Raw genomic sequence first — 22,208 nt, 5'->3', positions numbered from 1 at the left:
ACTTAAAATAACCACGGAGTATACATGTGTCTACACACTGTAAGCTAATTTACACCCTTCAGTGCATGCAGAATGGTGTGAAACGGTCATATAACTCACGCCTTCCCACCCGCGAGGGTGTATGGGTGTGATTTATGAACCGAGTTAGCACCCTCATGGCACCCTTAAGGGTGATAAACTACGTTTACAGTGTACAGAGCGCCGCCGCGTTAAAATATACAGAAATGCGATCCGTCGGTATAGGCATGACACTGCAGCGCGACAGTGCGGAGACCTTTCTCGAACAGCGTGCTGCCGATGTCGTTCTCCGGCATTTCTACATATACGTGTATGCGATGAAAATATGTGCGCGTCGCATGCGGTTTCACACAGCGCAGCTGTATCGTTGAAGCTTCGGCCACATCGCGATAGTACCGCGGAGGCATTTCTGCGTAGCAGCGTTCTCATATAAAGGGAATGGAAACGCCGCACGGCTGTGAGCACTGCCGGCTCCAGTGTGCTGCGTTTTTAACGTAAGAGTCGAGGCATCGTGAAAGACAGATAAATAAATAAATAAATAAATAAATAAATAAATAAATAAATAAGCAAACAAACAAACAAACAAATAAATAAATATAAAAGCAAGACAAGCTTCCTACGAAGAGAACTATACAGCATCGAACAAGTGGGCAGTCGTATATATGTTGCTGCCGAACGATGGTGAGCTTCACGGAATAACAAGAACAGAATGACAGCATCGCGTGCACCGATATTATTGTTTTAAATGTTATCATTGATCTTATTGTTATTATTATTATTCGTGATAACATTCGCTAAAATATCGCCCGTGACGATTTGCACAATTTCGTCCCATCAGCTGGATTATAGCTGGATATAGGCGCACGTACACTTGCATGACAACGCGCATTGTGACGTTATAAGTGTAGTTAACAAAGATACACTAAATTTATTTGCAGTTATTCGTTTTCAGCTTATATATATATATATATATATATATATATATATATATATATATATATATATATATATATATATATATATATATATATATATATATATATATATATATATGTGTGTGTGTGTGTGTGTGTGTGTGTGTGTGTGTGTGTGTGTGTGTGTGTGTGTGTTTCTGTGCTATAATTGGGGAAATGAGCCCGCGTCGTGATGACGTGCGCATCATATTTCGTTGAAATCGCGTGGTTCGCGCAACGCTTTCGAGATGTACCTACGTCTCCTCATAATCTGTCGCGGAATGCGCTGAAATTCCAGTGAGTACCTACCAGAACTGTGGGAAAAAAAAGTTGTCATGTCATGTCATAACAGGCCGCCAATGGGCCTAACTCATCAAAAATAAAGTCCAGCGTCTAAGGAATGTGTATGGAATAAACAAACGATCAAAAAACGCAAGAAAAGGAACTTACTAAAGCAAGAAAACATAGCGGAGGAGTCGGGTGAATATGGAGTGTCACTTTACTCCGACGTAGACCGCTATACAATTTAGACTACAATCTTAAAATGGTTGCCCCCTTTGGGGTGTATATTTGTCCCGCAACGATAATCGTCATCTGCCTCGCTCTAAAAACAGTTGTACCCTTTGGGGTGTATATTTGTAGCACAACGATAATTTTCATCTGCCCTGCTTGCGTTTCCTTTCTCGAAAACTCGGCGCTCGCTACTTTCCTGTCGAGAATGCTACGTCACGCCGATAACGCGCATGCCGTTCATGACTGGGAAGTACCGGGCTCGCATGCAGCGTTAAAGAAAGGAAATGCGGGCAAGACAGATGGCGATTATCGTTGTTGGACAAGATACGCCCCCAAGGGCGTAATCTTCTTTACGAGCGAAGACAAATGTACACTCTTTGGGGTGTATATCTGCAACACAAACACTCTAAGAAAAGTTTACACACTTTGTGTCGTATCTTGCCACACAACAATAAACGTCATTTGTCTTGTCCACATTCCTTTCTTTAACTCTACGAGCCTGGTACTTCCCAGTACACTCTTACAAAAATTTACACCCTTTGGGGCTTATCTTGTCCACAACAATAATCCTCTTCTGTCTTGCCCGCGTTTCCTTTCTTTAACGCTGCGAGCCCGGTACTTCGCAGTCACGAACGGCATGCGCGTTATCAGTGTGACGCAGGATTCTCGACAGGAAAGTAGCGAGCGCCGAATTTTCAAGAAAGGGAACGCAAGCAAGGCAGATGACTATTGTTGTGGGACAAATATACACCCCAAAGGGTGCAACTGTTTTAAGAGTGTAACGAACGATATGCGCGTTATCAGTGTGACGCAGCAATCTCGACAGGAAAGTAGCGAGCGCCGAGTTTTCGAGAAAGGAAACGCAAGCAAGGCAGATGACGATTATCGTTGTGTGGCAGATACACTCTTAAAAAGGTTGCACCCTTTGGGGTGTATATTTGTCCCACAACGATAATCGTCATCTGCCTAGCTTGCGTTTCCTTTCTTGAAAACTCGGCGCTCGCTACTTTCCTGTCGAGAATGCTGCGTCACGCTGATAACGCGCATATCGTTCGTTACACTCTTAAAACAGTTGCACCCTTTGGGGTGTATATTTGTCCCACAACAATAGTCATCTGCCTTGCTTGCGTTCCCTTTCTTGAAAATTCGGCGCTCGCTACTTTCCTGTCGAGAATCCTGCGTCACACTGATAACGCGCATGCCGTTCGTGACTGCGAAGTACCGGGCTCGCAGCGTTAAAGAAAGGAAACGCGGGCAAGACAGAAGAGGATTATTGTTGTGGGACAAGATAAGCCCCAAAGGGTGTAAATTCTAAGAGTGTGTACACCCCAAAGGGTGTACACTATTTTAGAGTGAGGACAATCGTCATCTGCACTTTTAAGCAACATTGCACCCTTCTGCCACACAGCGATAATCGTCATCTGTTTTGTCCGCATTTCCTTTCTCTAACGCGGCGAGCCCGGTACTTCCAAGTCACGAACGGCATGCCGCCCGTTATCCTGCAGCATGACAGAGCATTCTCGACATGGAAATAGCGAGCGCAGCGTTTTCAAGGAAGGAAACGCAAGCAAGACAGATGACGATTATCGTTGTGTGGCAAATATACACCCCAAAGGTTTACGTTTGCTTAAGAGTATGGCTTGCTTAACGGCGTTTCTTTTCTTGAAAACGCTGCACTCGCTACTTTCCTGCCAATAATGCTCTTCCATGCTGATAACGCGCATGGCGTTCGTTACTAGGAGGTACCGGGCTCGCAGCGTTAAAGAAAGGAAATGCGGACAAGACAGACGATTATTGTTGTGTGGCAAGATACGACCCAAAGGAGTCGTATTTCTTAAATAGGGTAGAACGGGCGACGACGTGCAAGCGTCCAGCGTCTCGGGGTCACTTTCTTGATATCTCGGGTTCCTTCACCGAAGTTTCTGTCGATAAATTTGATCGAGCTTACACGTAACATGCTGTTGTAATATTTAGTGAGGGAATTTGTCGATTCTTAAAGAGAATTTGGTTGCATGCATTGGCCGGCAAAGCTTGCTGATGCGTTTTCTGTGTATGAAGTCAGTGGCTGGGACGTTCCATCAACTCAGTACGTTCTGTTGTGAAATGTTCGTGCATGTGTTTAGAGGCACTGCTGCTAGAATGCTAGAGACGTGTTAAAGTATATAAGCACGATGAAGAAAGAAAGAAAGAAACAAAGAAAGAAAGAGCTTTCCAGAACAATGTTACCCCCTCCCTTTGCTTTGTGTGTGTACGCCTGCTTCCCTGCAAAGCCTGCTTCCTTCTGGAATGTATTCCTGGATACTGTGTCACTGCTGAGACTGAAGGTGCGAGTGTTTGAAGTGTTTACCATAATGTGTTCACTTGTCCCTGCAGTATGCGTCTGACAATATATAGCACAGCCTTAGTTGTAACAAGGAATACGTGTTACAGCCGTGCTGCCACACGTACTTCACAGCAGCACACGAACCTCGAATTAGGAGACCACGTGTGCGCGGAAAACCGTTCAGCCTTCTGGTTGCTCGCGGAAACGACTGGAGGCATCTTCGACCAGGCTAACAAGAGCGACAACGGATCGGGGGTAGGCAGGGGGCTTCTTTTGAACCACACAGAGAGGCCGGCGAAGAAGCCGACAGGACCGGCCCCAGCTTCAGAACCCAGCTGCAGATGTGGACAAGTACGCGCGTACCACCACGGCACCACCAGCGCGGACGCCTCGCTCTTGTATTCAGTTTTCTTTTTTTTGTTCCCGCCGAACAACCGCCCTCACCCGCTGCGCAGAGGGGCCGCGCTCTTTTATTCGAACGTAAAAGCCTGGGTAGGCGCGGCGCGAGCAGCGGAAAGCAGCCCCGCAAAGCGCGGCTGAGGAAGAGGAGGAGGAGGAGGAAGTGAGTGAATAGACGGAGAGAAAGGAGGTCCGAGAGAGAGCCGCCCGTCAACTCGCGTCCCCTGGTGGAGGCGCGCGCAAGCGCACGTCACGTGAACGATTCCGACCAACCGGAGCGCGCGGCCGCGCGAGTGCGTTTGTGTATGGGCGTAAGATTCGTCCGCATCCCGCAAGGCGGAGGCTCAAAAGAGCTAAACAAAAAGTTGTAGTCGCCCGCCCGCTCAAGCAACCGCGGCGGCGGGCGTGCGGGAAGCGAGCAGTGACGGCCGTGTGTGTGTTTGTAAACGGGTGTGCGCTGCTCGGGTGCAGCAGCAAGAAAGCGATGTCTCCTCCGGCGCTGGGCATCGGCAGTGATCACCGACGTCGGCCACCGGTGTGATATACCCGAACGCGACGATGTCGACGGTGCAGAAACTGTGCGATCGGTGACCCGGTCGGCGGGCTCTCTCGCGCCGACGAGAAGCTCGACGTCTCCGGAGAGCAAGCTCCTTCGGCCACGGCGGCCGATCCGCCAACATGGCGACCTTCTCCCATTGGGTCTGGGTCGTTGTTTGGACACAATTCGTGCTTTTCCTGACGCTTTCGGCGCCCGCGGACGGGCAGAAGATGTACTGCCCGTCCAAGTGTTCGTGCCTCGGCCCGATTTTCGAGTGCCGCCGACAGGGATTGACAGAAATACCCAGGGATTTACCGTCGTGGGTCGAGATTCTGTGAGTACTGGTGACAGCTTTTTTCGTTTCGCTTTTCCGTTTCTTTTCCTTCTTTCTTTTTTGCCGGTGATCACGCCGTGCACGGACCACACGTGGATGCGATCGGCACGTCGTCACACAGTAGCTCTATTCCGAGCGCCGTTAGCGACGCACTATTGTTCTTGGCTTTGCCATAAACGTCAGGCGTAATAGATTGCACGCTCCCCTGCGTGGGACATCTACCGCTGTTGTAACTCATCGCTCCTATCGTTTTGAGTATCTCGCGCCGAATAATGTGTCACGGTTACGTGAGTCGCAACCCTTATTCGAATGAATATGTATCGTGGCTAAACAGTTGCGTCAACACGAAACGGCAGCCGAGCGCGTCCGGCGGTTCCCAGAAGGCAGCGGCGGCCTGTGCGGCGTCCTTCGTTAGGCCTAACCGCTCTCTCCCTGCGCCGTCTCTCCCGCGACAGCAATTTTTTTTTTTTTGCGCGCAATTAGCTTCCTTCGAGGTCGCATACTTTTCTCACTTCGCGCTGTCAAGCCGTTTTTACGCCCAACTTCCGTTCTTCTGTTGTACGACAGTTGAATGGGAGCCGCTCGGGAATCCGCCGGTTCCGTTACCGCCGGCAAATGAGGGGCTAGCGGAGGGGTTGCCCTGTGGGTCGGGCAAGTTCGGTTGCGTGCACGACCGCATCGACGTCGCTATTCTGAACGTAGCGGCCGCTAGTTTATCGTCACTGTCAGCTGTTCAAAACTGACAACCAGGCGTTTGACTGTTTCGGATTACGGCGCCGATCGGACCGTGTGTTCTTGTTGCGAGGGGTCCATGGTTTTGGCAGCAATAGTTTCAGAACGACGTAGCATACGATTCCTATATGGGGAGGGCTCTCTGGATGTCAGGTTTTAGCCGTGTGGTTAATTCTCAATACGCAGCAGCCGTCGGGGAAAGAATGATAATAAAAGGATGAACGTTCTACGAGTAGCCTACAATCGACAAAGCAAAAACGAAACTCGGGCCAGCAGGTGTTCAGTGAAGCGCGGCGCGCGCCGGCGCTAGGCAGTCTGCGATGCGTAGCTTATTGTAACCTTGATTTGTGCTCTTTACGAGCGCGGAGAAAGGGGAGTAGGGTATATACTCTTCCGCTAGAACAATGTGTTCGCAATGGATGTAGCAGCTTTGCCCTCTCCCTCCTCGCGAAGCAGCGACTTTTTTTTTTTTTTTTGTTGTTACCGCAACTGCAGCGGGACTCACATTCGACGACCCCGTTATCTTGCTGCTGCTGTTTATTTCGTTTTTTTCTGCATTGCAGCGGACGCAGTGTAAGCGTATAACGCAGGCAGGTTTCGTTAATTGATAGCTTCACTTTTTTTTTTTTATCTGTCTGTCGCCGTCTGGTTCTACACGAAACTCTTTCAAGCATTTGTTGGCTTTGTGTTTTTCTTACTGTACTCATCGACTTGTACAGCCGTCTGCCCTGGTTCAGGGCTTCAAGGCTGCGTCCCTGCAAAAGCCCTTTGCTGTGTTTCGTCAGTGCATTTCAATGTCGCAGTGTATATGTGTATGTATTGTATTGCGTAATCGCTCCACACACCCCCAGTGCCGTAATTTCAGTTCGTTGCCTTTCTATAGCGCCGTAGCAGCCTGCACATGCGCGAGGTATGTGGAGCGCAGCGGCTTTGCGATCGCCGTGCCATTCCTGCGAGCTCGTGTGGTTGCGGAAGCTTCCAAAAGTGATTGACGTGCCTCGCTTCGTGTTGTTAGTTTTTTGAGAATGGGAGCGCAAAGTTTTAATGAAGGGGACCCCGTCTCGGCTTGACGTTCGTGTTATTAGAGGTGGGATGCCGGGCATCGTAAATTTTTTGTGGGGAACGCGCGCTCCGCTTAAGCAACACCGAGGTTTTTAAAGAGGCCTGTCGGAGTCGAGAGATACGTTGGTGCAAAAGGGGGGTGGGGGGTGGGTAGAGATCGTTGCGGCATCCTAATTAGGCTTCATTTCAGCGTGACCCAGCGCACTTTTCATGTGGCATCCGCTCGTGTAAGTGCGCGAACTGTCGGCTTTGGCGAACAGCTTGACGCTAGCGGAACGAAATAAAAGTTAAAGATGCAATCTATGTTTAGAAAAGATGCCTACTTGCTTGCTTCACGAGAAGCTTCTTCTACTCCGTGGAACTCGTCTCCCGTAATTCCCTTTACTTTGGAAAAAGTGAGTTGATGTTGATCTGCGTCCGGTTTTCTGTAAAGAGGTGGTAGGCTCCGGGAAAAAAAAAAAAAAAAAAGGTATGTCCCGCTTTTTGCAGTTTTTCGAAGCTTGACAGCGCAGAAGTACGCTCCTCTCTCTCTCCGCTTCCGCTGTATGTCAGGACCGGCGAAAAATTAGAAATGATGCGATTTGGCCTGGTTGGAACGGCATTCTTTTTTTAAACAGAATTAAATTCGTATAGTAGTTGTAAGTAAGCGCTGTATCCCCTCCCCTCCTTACTGTGCCCTTACTGTAAATATTTTTTGATATAGCCACGGGCTCAGTCTCGTATACAGTATGTCAGTGCACGGTTAATTAGCCCGGTCTAATACATGCGGCTGTCATAACAGATACATACGTCGTGTGCCCCCCCCCCCCCCCATTTCTAATTGACTTTTACTGCGACAGCAGTTAAAAGCTCGAAACTCGGTTAATTTTGCTGTGTTCGTCTGTCCGTCCTTTCCATTACACATATCGCAGGTCGCCACGCGTGGCAGTGCCGTAGCGTACGAAGACGCGCGACTGTGTGCGCATAGCGAAGAAAAGTACAGTCGCATCTCGATATAACGAATTAACGAATACAACGAAGTAGACGTGAAACGTTTGTCGCCAATATCAGCATGCAAGTGACACGTGCGTGTGTCGAAATCGAATATAAGGAAGATGTTTACGTGTCGGGTACTAATTCGTTGTAACGAGGTCCGGCTTCACAGTCAAGGAGTTCAGAGCCGGACGGTATCGTTGAGGCCTGCAGACCTTATTATTTTTTTCGTAGCAACAAATCGCTCCTCCCTGTTCCCGCAGCATATATGTACCGCAGCGCCCAAGGAAGGGCATTGGAAATATCTATGAAATATGCAGTGCTGGCCGGCTGGCTTGCCGCTGAGCGAAAATGAAATGCCCCTGTATACCTGCGCAAAAGGGGGGAAATGAAATGCACGTTTACACGTTCGCAGCTGGCGCATTTGTGCGCGCTAGCGGGAAATAAGATACATGCAGTAATAACAACAAAAAGAAAAAGAAAGTAAATCCCTCCTCGCCGCGGTTCACTGGGTCGCGCCTTCTCGGGCACTGAATGCCGGGCAGATCTCCAAGTGGAGTCACTTCCAAGCTTTCTTCCTTGTTTCGCGCATTTATTTCCCTTCGCATTCGCTGCCCCGCGTCTTCGTATATATGTACGTTTTTTTTCCCGTTTCCGTTGTGGGGCTCTTCGCTGCGATCTGGCGTGATATTCAGCGCCTGGTTGGCACGGTGGATAACATTAAAAACGCGCGAGGCAACATCGCCGTTGCAGCGGGTGTCGACGATGGTGGTCGCGGGCGAGGAGGAGGCAAGTGAAAGGCCGCAGCCGTCGACGAGGTCGCGTGCGTGTGGAACGAAGACTGTGCTTCCGACCTCGAAATTCCTGGAGCGCTGAAAAAAAAACATGAGCATGAGGCGCGAGTAACATAAAAGAGAGAAAAAAAAAAAACACTTCATGCCGGCCACGTTCGTTGTTTGGTGGTATAAGCGCGTGATCCGTCTTTTTCTTTTCTTTTTTTGTCACAAACGCGGGCACGGCAGCGTTTATAATCTTTCCGTCACGACGTATAACAGCTCCCGCGAAACCAAACCGAAGCTGCGGCCGAATCCGCAAAACTTTCCCCGTTCGTGTATAAGCGCTCGTTGTTGTCATTGGACGGCAGCCAGGCTTTCATTAATCGTGTCCCGAATTCACACACACACACAAAAAAAAAAACATATTACGATTTAAATTGTTCGTAAGAGCAAATTGGGCCGCCAATGCAGATGCTGGACATCTTATTAACGGAGGCGGCCAGTCTGTGGCAAAGAGCTTGCACTTGCGAATGAAAAGCTTTGAGAATTTGGCCCCATATGTTAATTTAATTGCTCTTACGATCACTTCTAGCGTAGGGCTATTCTTTTCCATTCTTTTTCTTGTGTCTGTCTGTCTCTGTCTGTACGGGTGAGTGTTAATACGGGCCATGGTCCGTAGAAAGGCTATCAAAGTAAATTACTTAGGGCACTCGGTCTCAAAAAAATGTCATTTTAGAGCGCATTCAAAAGCTTTGCCATGTGACCCAGCTCGTTTCTAGCCCACCATTTGGTTTTCTGCGCACAGCACGAGACTGGAATGGCCTGCCCACCGAAGTTACCGCTGTCATCGATCCACTTGCATTCAAGCGGCTCATTGAAAACAACCCATTGTGACTCTTGTTATCTTTGTTTATCCCCCGTCTGATGTCTCAACAAGAGACCTCTGAGGAAATAAACGAACACATAAACTGTACTCCCGCCGGGTATCGAACCCGTGTCCCACGCTGCTATATGTGCAGTTGGCAACCGGACGTTATTTTGACCTGCGTATTTTCGGCGTGAATGACTTCGCGTAATTCATTTCCTGCGCGCAATGCGCTGTGCACACGCGTTCTATAGGCCTCGGGCTTCCTGTTCCTGTCCGCGTTGTCGTCTGCTATATAGTATCGTTTAGCAGACGAAAACATCCATGTGGCCGATCAGACGTGATTTGTCGTACGTGAATTCATCGTTTCCGCTAACATTATATACCACATGCGAAGGGAACGGTTTGATATAGACGCCGCGCATCGCACGTACGCGAAGAGGTTCGCGTGTTATGCGTCGTTTGGGATGCGCTGCTGGGTGTTGATATATAGTTAGCGGAGTCTGCACGAGCACACGCTGAATGTTGTGCAGACGTAATGAATCGTTGTGTGCCGGTTTATAGGTTGTAGGGTGCACATGGTGCTAACTCTGCGCTGATGTGTTTATGACGCCGCCGAAACTCCCGATTGTCTGCTGCAGCCATTGTGAAGTCGTTCATCGGTAAATTCTAACGAGGGAGAACTAGAGAGCCGCTTCGGAAACACAGGGTCATGATGGTTGATTCTATAGAGGTAATAGGGAACGCGGTGGGACTGTAGCATGCCGCGGGACAGCGCTGCACCGACAAGCTTATACGGAGTGGCAATCATATATGTATTGTGCAGATAAAATGAAAGGAACTTATGTATGTATAAACTTGAGACTGCGTAGAAATGGGACGCAGTAAGACGGAGAGAGATTCATAATTGCCATTTGGTGGGCGTGTTGGTAAACTGAAAGCATATTTAGCGCCAGCAAACAAGGACGGTAGGGAGGCGACACCACCCATGCGCTAACTTCAACAACTTGATTTTCAGGAAATGCACCTATATAACCCATGCACAGTAGCGCCACCTTATCCGAATCTTACCCATCCAAAAAAGCCGTCTCCTTATCTAACAGGTCGACTGAAGGGGCACTAACACACGTGTCAGCAGCAGGGTTTCCGGAATCAGTGCAAGTTTCGGTCGTCGAGGGGCTGCTAAAAAGGTGCAGGTCAGATAGCACAACTCGGGACACGGCAAATCAAGGGACGGAACGTAGAAGGAAGGTAGCGGTAGTGCCCCACCTGCATAGAACGGCACATAAACTTAAGAAAATGGCTAGCCGGGTGGACACAAAAGTGATCTTTTCCGCAGAGGAAAAGCTGGCAAAAATATGTCGATTAACGGACCCGTACCGTGTAAGCCAGCTGCCAGATGCTCTACGAATCATCGAAAAGCGCCAGTGGGATGCGTAGAAGCTGTTGTATATGAGCTTCCGCTGTCCTGTGGGAAAAAATACATCGAACAGACAGGGAGATGTCTTAATGACCGATTACGGGAACATAGCCAAAATGTGAAAAATAAGCAATACGGTCATCTGTCAACCCACTGTCAGGAATGCGGCTGTGCGCCGTTGTATGGATCCTGCCGGGTTCTTGCGAAGCACAAAGATAAAGACGTGCGAGAGATTATATGAGGCTCAGGCTATCTGGCGGAATAGTGACACGTGTGTTAGTGCCCCTTCAGTCGACTTGTTAGATAAGGAGACGGCTTTTTTGGATGGGTAAGATTCGGGAAAGGTGGCGCCACTGTGCATGGGTTATATAGATGTATTTCCTGCAAATCAAGTTGTTGAAGTTAGCGCATTGGTGGTGTCGTCTCCCTTCCGTCCTTGTTTGCTGGCGCTAAATATGCTTTGAGAGATTCATATTTTTGACGGCGCCCTCGGCTCTGTTTTACTATAGCGTTGATCGATTCGAATCGTTTACAATCCCGTTATCGTGCCTCGCGCGTTTAGAAGACGAACGAGGCTCGGTGGCTCATCCGTTCGCGGGCATAATTAGAGTGGCATCTGTATAGGTCTCCGCGGTGATTGCGTGCGTACACCTGGCCAACATCGTATAACAGCGGGAGGGTATACACATACTGCCGATATCGCCCGTTCTTCCGAGCTTACTGTTCGCCGTTGTGTGTGCGTGTGTCTTTCACACACGCACACAATGTGCAGCGGCCGGAGTCTATAGTCCGCATAGTCCGCGAGAAACATTAATAAGCAAAGCTAAACCTTATTGCTGCCGAGGACGGTGCTGTTGCCACTGCCGGCCGACTCGCGCCAAGGACTTCGCCGCGCGCTACTTCGCATGGGCTGCGAAGGAACTGCATGCGGGGATGGGTGAATTGGCTATAGCGAAGGTTGTTCGAGGCAGCCAGCGAACAACTGCGACGGCGCCCCCGTTATATACGTCCGTGTCGCTGGCAACAAACGCGTCCGAGTCCTGGCGCGGTTCGCGGAGCTGCATGCGCGAGCCTGGAGAGGAGGAAAAAAAAAGCAAGGATCGCTTGCAGGAGGCTGCCAGCGGCGGCTTTATTGGCACTGTGCTGCAGTGCGAGGGAAAGGATCGACCTGGCGTTCCTCCTGTTGTCCTGCCTTCTTTTTTTTTTCCACTGTCGTCGTTCTTTCGCATCTCGGGTGTCATATATTTAGCAGTGTCGTTCTGGAACGCTCGACGGACCCTCCGCCCGTGTGTGCGTGTGTATGTGCTGGCGGGCGCCACCTCCCCCCCCCCCTGACCTGCAGTGCAGTGCGGATTCAAGGCCGAGAGAGAGAGAGAGAGAGAGAGAGAGAGAGAGAGAGAGAGAGCAAAGCAAAGCATGACTAAGGGAAAAGCAGCAGAAAACAGCGCGCGCTGCCCAAGTCGTGACTGGGTGGATGCGAGTTTTGCGTCCGTGTGACCCAACTGCTGGCGACGCGCGGAGTTTTTTTGTTTTTTATTTCCCCGTCGGTATGGCGTGGCGAGCATACATCATGTCGTTGTGACAGCTGGCCGCAGCGACGCTAGTTAACACGTCGGCGAGCGAGGCCGGGAACGGGACCCGCGCTCCTGGACGGGCGAAACGCGGTGACTCACGAGCGGTGCGTGAGTTGCGCACTCTCGACCGTTCGGCGGTTCTGGCCCCAAGCGTACGTGCATATATACTTAACCCCACAAAGGCCGGCGTATCGTTTTCGATACGTACAGTCAAGCACAAAGTCTTGCGGAACACGAGATCCGAGAAAAAAGAAGCTGGAATGTCTGCGGAGCCTCGCAACGCAGCCTATATAGTATATATTCGCATTTACAGCCATATACCATGTGTACTTGAACAACTCTGTGATGTCCGGCTTTACTGACCATGCTTTTACAGGCTGCTCAGAAATTGAACGTTCCTTTGAGATCCCGTGGTCCGCAAACTTTTGTGGTTGACTAAGTTTTATAATCCTGACGCAAAACCTGCAGTATAGTGGCGTTTTTGAAACGCCGGAGCGATGTCTCAGTCTCGGAAACTTCAGCAAATTACTCAGTAATTGATTACCACACTAATTTAGATTTCACTACGCAGCCAGTGCTCAACGAACCTTCTCTTCTTGACCGGGAAAAAAAAAAAGAACAATTGTTCAATGCATCTTGGTACGAAGTACGGACTTTCCGGGGTTAACGAAAGACCAAATTTTGCGAGGAGTTTGCGTATATAGGGTTGAAGATTTCATGTTCTTATCGATCGCCGTGTTTTTAGGAGTGCATTAGTCTGTTATGAGGGGTGGGGAAGGGGGGTTAACGCTCTACACTCACTGCTTCTAAAGCACCTTCACGCATGTCTGAACCGTTTTGGCCGAGGTAAAAATTCTCGGAAGTTGCTATACGTCGAGTCTTTCGATCCTTTAGTTAATGCGCCGTAGTCCTTCCTTTGCCGATGAACCAACATCTGTAGACCCTAGCCATGCAGAGCGCTGTCGAAGTGCGTGACATCACGGAGCGCCGGTGAGGGGGAAACTTCTCGGCGGCCTCTTCCGTGTATTTCGTTAGTTGTTGCCTCTTCTCTGCGTCACGGAGCCTTGTCACGTGGTCTGAGTGACGACCGCGCTCGGTTGTTGCAGAAGCGTATGCTGTCACAACCTAATAGTCTCCCCTTTTTAAGTCGAAGCGTGCGTCCAAATAACGGCAGGAGCTGTCGTCGTCTTGAGTCATCCTGTCGTTCTTACGCGTCGTTCTTCCTCTAACCTGTCTGAAGCCAGAAATTACGCAGACCTTGGTCACGCGTCGCTCGGTGTTTTGCGGAGCTTGTTCGGCTTTTGGGGTCTACTTATGGCGAAATGCAGTCTCGTCGTGCGCGCGCAGTATTGCCACATCGCGCGGACATATCGCCTTCGGAACGACTACGACGTCGCTGTAGGGGGGCAGGGGGGGGGGGGAGTTGTCGCTCAGGGGGGTTCGACTTGCCGCAGCGTGTGCGATCGATCAAAGGGCGTGTGTAGCGTGGGCCGCAACACCGCGTATTTACTGTTGCCGGGAGTCCGTGGTGGCAGCTGAGGTAATAACGGTCTGATATACCTGGAATAACTCTTTTTTCTTACTGACGGATGCTTCTTTCCCTCTGACGCGTTTCGTCATGGACTGGTCGCATGTCGGCAGCACATGTAAATTGCAGGCAACCATTGAAATGACATCCTCTTAGACCTCGACCATAGGAACGAAGCGCTCGCTCTCACTCACTCACTCACTCACTCACTCACTCGCTCGCTCGCTCGCTCACTCACTCACTCACTCACTCACTCACTCACTCACTCACTCACTCACTCACTCACTCACTCACTCACTCACTCACTCACTCACTCACTCACTCACTCAATCGCACACACGTATACACGCACACACAACGGCGGCTATTGCAAATTATTGCAAATGACACACCCTAACATGTTCGAGCAAATCATCACACAGGTAGGAAGGCGGTGCTACGAAATTGGGAAACGCTGCTTCAAAGTCTGCGCATCTCCTGCGAACAGGTATCTTCCATTGTTTCTTTACGGGGAGCCAGCGCCCCTGCGAGGAAGCGCCGGCGGGTCTAAAAGGCTGTTCTGGTGTAGCCATTTGAACGATCCGTAGTTTGTTCGACCGCCGACAGGTGACGCTACAATTCGTGTACTCCACGATTTTTAGGCCGATGAGGCCACTGCCGGCTTTCGAAACGGGAGGAGAGATCCACTAGGGGAGGCCAGGGGGCAGCAGCAACTGACGCGCCACGAATAGTGTGTGTGGGTATATATATATATATATATATATATATATATATATATATATATATATATAACGCTTTCGCTGAAAACTTGCCAGGCTATACCGAAGGCCACGCTCACTGGATCAGCGACCGAAGCGAACAGTTGTGCGCCCTTCACTTCTAAAAGGCAGGTAAAGGAAGGAAGGAATCCTGTTGCTATACATGTTAGCAGGCGCACACCTGCGTCAGCCTGTTGCCACACGACACACACACACACGCAGGGGAGTTTTTCAAGCGAGCTTGCGCGCGAGGCATGTATCTAGCGCTGAGTCGGCGGCGCGCTGTTTTAACGAGCGGACGCGGGAGCGGTCTTTTCTCTTTTCCTTCTTTTTTTTTTCTTTTACGCAACCACCGCCGCCGCAGCGCGCTTGCATAAGCCCGGCGTGCGTTCTGTCGTGTGTATGTCTAAGCTGCATGCGTGCTCGGCGTGCGCCTATGTAGTATACCCATGCAACCGAGCGCTCGTCGTACGTGCCTTCCAAGGGGCCACCGGGGAAGCGAGTGGGGTGGGGGGGGGGGCGAGGGTTGAGAAAGGGTCGGTCAAGACGACCGAGAGGAAGTCGCCGCGCGGCGTTGCGCGAACGGGAGCTTGCCGCGCGGCGCGCCGTTTTGATAGCAACGGGACGGCGGTGGGCGTGGCTTCGTTCGTGCGGAATTTCTGTTATTTGTGGCGGAGGGGGGGAGAGGATGCCTCCCGGGGAGCTTAATGGGGGGGGGGGGGGTTCCGATTGTCCGTCGCAGCCTTCAATGAGGTGTTACGTGTAGTCTCTGCATGCTACTATATGTAGTTGCTGCCTCTTCTCTCCGCGGGGCCGGGGACGAATCGACCCGAAGCGAATTCGAGAAGGAAGTTTGAAGAAGAGAAAGAGACTCGGCAACTCGAGAATGAGATTCGGGCACCTGGGCCCAGCCGATCATTGTTCTAAGGGGGAGTTGCACTTGCTTCCTCTTCTGTAAGTCTGGTGTCGAGCAGATTGCCAGGTGTTATGTATCAGCCGTTGATTCAAGGTCGGCCGCGGGTCACACTTAAGGCGACGAGGAAAAAATAAAAAAAAAGAGCAACGGTTGCACGCGAGGCGTCGCGTTCATTTCTTTTCCATTCCATGTCGATGGTCACACAGGCAGGAAAGGTGGGTGTGTGCCTGAACGCAGGTTTGTCCACTCTGTGAGAAAACCTTCATTAGTATTCAAGAGCTCATGGCACGTTGCGTGCAGCATTAAATCAAGGCCCCACAGAATACTATTTGGTTAGGCGCCTCCATTAGGCCTCAGCGTCGATTAACCTTTGCTTCCTTCAGTGACTTGTGGAAAAAAGAAAGGTTACGTCAGATTAAACGCAAAGTCAACTAGCGTTGGCCAATATTCAGAAAGGTGCTGCGTATATATAATGAACAGGATAAACTACAGTTTGGTGCTTTCAGGTTCTTTAACCACTCTAAAAAGCGAGCCGGGCAGACTGGCTGACGTTTCGACATTTTGTCCTTCGCTATTGAAAAGTTGATTTGTCATCGAAGGATTCACACCTGTCGCTATTGCGGCGGTGGCGAACAGTCTGCGCAGGATGAATCTGATTCAACCGAGGAATACATCTTTTTATGTGAATTCACTGATAATAACGTTTGCCACAGTCCATGTCGGAAGGCCCTGTACATGTACACTTATTGGAAGCCGAGAGTTTTGTATAGGTCTGTTGGGCGCGGAAATAGGGCGTCGTCGCATGATCTTTCTTTTTCGAGGTAAGTGCGGAGGGGGGGCAAGGTCGCGGCGGTAGCGTTCCCGTTGGCCCTTCCGCGTGTGGCCTCCGCTCCGCGAACGCGCCTGCTCCCGATGGTCATGTCGTGGCCTCCGAGATCCCGCCGGCGCACCTTCGAGCGAAAAAAGAAAGGCGCGCCCGTGCCATCTCGGAGACTACAGTCAAGTGGTGCAGGGCGTTGCCTTCACCGCCCGCGACCCGACGTCGTTCCACTTTTCGAATGTTTGCCTTTGCTTATAGATAGCCTTGGAGACATGCTGGCACTTTGCGGGCGCAGTGCGGGGAGCCTTCAAGCTACATGCGTCATCTCGTTGCGGTCACGAGCCACTTCCGCGGAAACCTGACACCTTGTGTGTGTGTGTGTGTGTGTGTGTGTGTGTGTGTGTGTGTGTGTGTGTGTGTGTGTGTGTGTGTGTGTGTGTGTGTGTGTGTGTGTGTGTGTGTGTGTGTGTGAGAGAGAGAGGGTGAGTGAGTGTGAGTGTGTGTAGAGCGGGGAGGGAGGAGGTGGGGATTTGGTGCCCAACGGGAGCACGCCGAGTTCGCTGTAGAGTTCGCGACCTTGCAGTCGCGCCGCTGAGGCTGCAGTCGCCCGGCGCCGGACAGGGTGTGTGACGCGCACGCACGCACGACGAAACAAGGAGGTATAATCAAACGATGGGGTATGAAGTGAATGGCAACAACGCATATTGTAGCTCAGCTGAATCGCGTACTCCGCTGCGTACTACATTTGGGCGACATACGCGCCACGTTGCGTCGGTTACGGCGCTTTAATGTTCGGTTCCCGCGCGCTCGCTCCGCGACTGGGCTGCCTCGGCGGTGTCGCAGCTCGCAAGAGCTTGCGACGTTTGTTCTTTTAGGGCACATTCACACCGGTGACTTGAGGAGGTCGCGCGACCATTTGCGACTCGCAATCAAAAAGCGACCGAAGGCGACTGATGTTCACACCGGCAAGCCCGGCTGAGCGCGACCCGCAAGTCGCAATCCCGGAGATTATCGTTCTCAGCGAGAACTCTTGGAATCTACGCGGAATTTGAACGCGACGCCAAAGGAGGCCGGATGTAGACACACGAAAGATCACTTCCGGTGCACCGCTGATTGGTTTATCAGTTTTGCGACCACGGTCGCGCGACTGAAAAATCGCGCAGAGAGCGACTGGCCCAAAATGGTCGCTTTTCAAGAAAGGCGACCGTTTGCGACCATTTGCGACTGGTCGCTTTGCGACCAACTTGGTCGCGCGACCACTGTCAGTCGCCGGTGTGAATGTGCCCTTACGCGCATAGATACTCGTAGCCTCCGTTTGACCCGGAAAGGAATCGGGCACGCCGTCCGCGTGTCTCGACATCGTGCGCGCTTTGAAGAAAACGATGATAATAACAATAATAATGAAAGAGTAACGGTGGCACCCGGTGCACGTTGCACGCGTGCTCGCCGGGGCAATTGCCGCCTACGTTGTCCCGACGCCGCCGCCGCCGTCACGCACTGCTTTCATCTCGGTTAGGCCTTCTTTCTTTGCTACGGTTTTCTCCGCTTTCTTTCCGTGTCCCCCTTCTCACCGTGGGAAGCGTGCGGCGGGGCGTCCCACGCCCTCCCAACGGTTCTGGAGTGCCGCCGCCGTATGGTCGGTCGTCTTGCGAAGCGCGTTATAAGCGTAGTTGGGCCTCCCACGGCACAGGCAACATCGTGAGCGTGCGTAGTAATACAACGCGGCTGCAGGCAGGCGGCCGCCCGCCCGCCCGCTCGCTTGTCTGCCGCCCATGCATATTTTTTTTTTTTTTACTTGCTCGAGACGCGCGCGCGCGCGCGCGTTAATAGGACTTCCGTTACATTACGCGTCCCGACTCGAATGCCAGTCACGCATCGCCATGACGGTGCGCCCGCGTCGCGGGTGCCCTGCGGCATTTGCGTACAACGGCAGCGCGCGTTGCACGCCCCCGGGGGGTAGCAGGGGGGGGGGGGGTTATACGTACCGAACAGCGGGCACACACAATAACCCCGGTTGTCACTTAAGAATCGCGGTTACTAGCGCTTCTGCTGTTATGGTGGCGGTGGCGGCAGCGGCGCCGCGCCGAGATTAATAATGCTGGTTTCTGTGGGCACGCTATAAGGTTGAGCCTTGCGAGGTCTCTCTCCGGCGCTGAATCTCGCGTTGGCGGAGGTTTTTTTCAATTCTCTGTGGTTTTTCCGCTCGGTGCAAGAGCGTTATAGCTTATGATGTAGGTTATACATATATGTATTCTTGATGGAAGCCACATAGATGTTCTATAGTTTATGAACAGGAAACTACAAACGCTTGCGATATTTCTTGTGTCTGGTCGAAAACATGAAAATATGTGTCGAGGAGTGGACGGCGACGTTTGTAACACACTTGCTGTGCGATCCTGTACCGCCAGCAGTCGCTCTGCGAAATCCAATCATTACAACAAAGCCCACCTCGGTGGCTGGGAAACGAACCCGCGTCCTCGTGCTCAGCAGTACGCCAAAGCCACTGAGCCGCCTGCCCCACTGGTTAATATATATATATATATATATATATATATATATATATATATATATATATATATAGACAAAAACGAGATTGAACGTTGGCAGCTTGGACTAAACGGCCCTGTCCTATAGATGACGTCAGTCATGCGAGCAACAGCGAAGTCTCGGAAGCAGATAGTGGGGAAGCGCTGCAGGGCTATTATGGCATTGTAGCGTCAGCGCCAGGTTTGCTTCCATCTCGTCGCACTGCGCATGACTTGGGTCACGTAGAGCGCACTCGGCCGCCTGTTCTCTCTCTCTCTCTCTCTCTTGGCAGAGGACGTGTGAGGAATTCCGTCCCCTCGCGATAGCATTGTGTGTGCGCGCGCTGTGGCTCGCAGTGAGACCGGTTACATAACAAGAGGCTCGATTTATTCGCCTCGTTCGAGGGGCAGCTCAGACACACACATCTCCGCCGTTTTACTATTGGTGTACGGTGCTGAAAAAATATTCAAGCGCCAGCTGCAGCGAACGCTTCTTTTTTTTACGGGTAATCGCGTGGAATGCGCGACGTTTAATTGTTCCGTAGCCGGTGTCTACAAGCATGGAGTAGTCTCAGATGTGTAAGTTTTGGAGCCTGAATTAGGCCGCGATTAGAAGTGTAGGCGAACGGCAAGCAACGCATTGTAGGAATCTCCATATTTTTTTTGCGTTTAAAATTTCGAGCACTGTATATACGAACTTCGTGTCCCATTGTATCATCGAAAGTACGTGACTGCTATGTTTTTTTATTTAACTCTGATAGGTGCTCGATTGCAACATCAACTCACGTGAAACAGGAAACATGAAGTTATGGACGTGTAGTTTCAGCCAATGTTAGAGCTTCTGTCAGTTCGCTGCTCATTTTTTTCAATCGAACTTCGTTTGCATTTCAACTGAATCACGTCATAAGTATAACTGGGAATAAAAAAGAATGTTGGATATCTTGTTTTACATCTTGCGTTGTGCACACTCACGTTTTATGCGCAGGGTGTAAGTCGGACCATTAAATACATTAAGCACCCATTCTTCTCTGTAGTCAAGACCTAATTCGGTAGAAATGGACAGACGACAGAACAGCTGCCCCGTCTGCGCTTCTACTCTTTAATTCTGTGTCCTGTCTATTAGCGCTGTTTGCTTTGCTTATCCTCTCAGGCCTTCGCTCAAGTGGGCTCTATGCATTATAATGCTAAGTCTCCTGTTTAGAGTTACTTTCGCGATTGCTCTGCAGCAGGGGGTTTTGTCCTTGCAAGTATAGCACTATAGAAGAAAGGCAGACGACACAACTTCTCAGTCGTCTGGAGCTCTGTTCTGCGTCCCGTCTGGTATATAGCATGCGTATCCTGTAAACGGTTCGCTCAAGTCTGCTTTTTGTGTTACAAGGACAACTCTGTCGTCCCAGTATAGTGTTTCTGTCAATGTTTCCGCGCACTTGACGAAGCAGGCAGCGCGTTTTTTTTTTTTTTTGTTCGTCTTTTGGTCTGGAAACTTGTTGCGCTGATGCGAAGACTTTCGGGCGTGGCATGGTGCCCTCGCTCTGTCATCGGTTTTTCTCGCAATACGGGCCGCCGGCGGAAACAACGCCCTGCAACACAAATTAATGGCACCCGAAAGCCGGTCGACATGTGGTGGAACTTGCCGCGGCTTCCCCAGCTTGGTGTGTTGTTGGCAGTGTCGAGGGGCGCGCACGAAGTGGTTCGACCGCGCGATGTTTTTTTTTGCACGCGAAACAGTTCTTCCCGCCGAGCGTGCAGAAGTCAAGGGAAGAACGTTTCTTTTTCTTTCGTGGTATATAAGGGCAACACATGCACTTGTTATGCGAGTCCTGGCTCACACTGTGCTATACAATACGCCCCGTACAATTGGCTTCCGCCTGGGCGTGTCCTTAAGGCGTTGTTCTTTTTGAGTTTCGTGTCCCCGCGTGTGCCGTTTCTCAGCGTTTAGTAGCCGGCCGAATAGAGCTTTCTTATGTGTTTCTTCGCGCGCAATTATAATGCGGCTGTCGTGGTTCTTCTCACGCACGCAAAGTCACCGCGCTCAAAAGACTTCTTCGCTTATACTGTCCGAGTCGACTAAGCATTGTAGGAAGACTGCGTGAGTTCCTACCGTGTATAACCCAATTGTTTTGAGTAAAGAGAACGCGTTTTCGCACTTCGAAATATGAAAAGAAGAATGGGCGTGGTAGGTGGCAGCAGCTTTAGACCCCCCACAATGGAAATTAAGGTCACACATTTTTAGTGGCATTAACCTCGCCCGTGTGACACCGGTATCGCACACCTGCCGACTCTCTCAAGTTGTTCGTACAGTTAAGGAATTGGGCCTCGTTTCTACGGTTTTACGGATGTTTGTTATTTCAAAGGTTCGTTAACCACAAATGAAACCAGAGGTCTGTTGCCACTGCATCTTGGGAAGAGCGAAGCGGAAATGGTTACGCTGGATTATGAGAAGGGAATAACAGGCGGAAAAAGTAGGAGGGTGAAAGACGAAATGTAGATGCATGTTTCATCAAATCTTACGAAACACGTAAATTCTGTTCGCGAAAAAAGTTTCGCCCTTTGGTCTCTGAACCTTTTGTTGGAACTATTCTGATGGTGCAAAAATACAAGCAGGGGTGCTAGCTTCGAGCAATCTCATATGCAAGTTCCTGAACCAGGCGGAATCGACAACGGCAGCCACTGAAAAGAAAAAAAAAATAACTGATCTAAAAGCAATGTGTTGCCCTTCAGTGTTTGCTGTTCAGTTTGCTACGTCCCGAAGCTAAATCATCGCTAAATAAAGCGCCTGTGCATCCCAGAAAGGGCGTTGTTTACTTTCATCCCGTACGGCGTGCAATGTCATTCCCTCCGTGTCGTGTCCACGGGATTTTTTCGCGAATTTTAAAGTCAACATCTTTGCAAGGTGCGGTACAGGTATTGTACGCGCAAAATCCGAGCGCATTCTCTCGGGGTGTTATCTCGGATCTGAGAGCGCTGTTAATCGCTACAGCGCCGTCCCTGCATCTCTTTTTTTTGTATTCGCATCGCAAGTCCCGATTGAGGCAGGTTACAGACAAAACGCCGGTGCACCGCTGTAGGTAGGTGCCGTGTGTGTGTGTGTGCGTGTCCGTCGAAGGCCCAGTTCTCCTTTCCCCTTCTTGGAGCGGCGCGCCCTCCCCCTCTCCACCTGGAGGCCGCGTCCTTGCCCGAGG

General features: G+C 50.6%; 1 protein-coding gene across 1 annotated transcript in view; it reads left to right on the top strand.

The window, feature by feature from the left end:
* Positions 1 to 4,561: 4,561 nt before the first annotated feature.
* LOC142585367 (leucine-rich repeats and immunoglobulin-like domains protein 3) overlaps positions 4,562 to 22,208 on the top strand; it is a 101,809-nt gene continuing 84,162 nt past the window's right edge. Inside the window, exon 1 of the mRNA XM_075696081.1 lies at positions 4,562 to 5,078. Coding sequence (XP_075552196.1) covers positions 4,885 to 5,078 — 194 coding nt within the window. The 5' untranslated portion in view covers positions 4,562 to 4,884. The remainder of the gene's footprint in view (positions 5,079 to 22,208) is intronic.

This window comes from Dermacentor variabilis, chromosome 6 (genome assembly GCF_050947875.1).
Source record: "Dermacentor variabilis isolate Ectoservices chromosome 6, ASM5094787v1, whole genome shotgun sequence".
In the NCBI taxonomy this organism is placed as follows: Eukaryota; Metazoa; Arthropoda; class Arachnida; order Ixodida; family Ixodidae; genus Dermacentor; species Dermacentor variabilis.
This window is presented reverse-complemented; position numbering and strand designations above follow the sequence as displayed.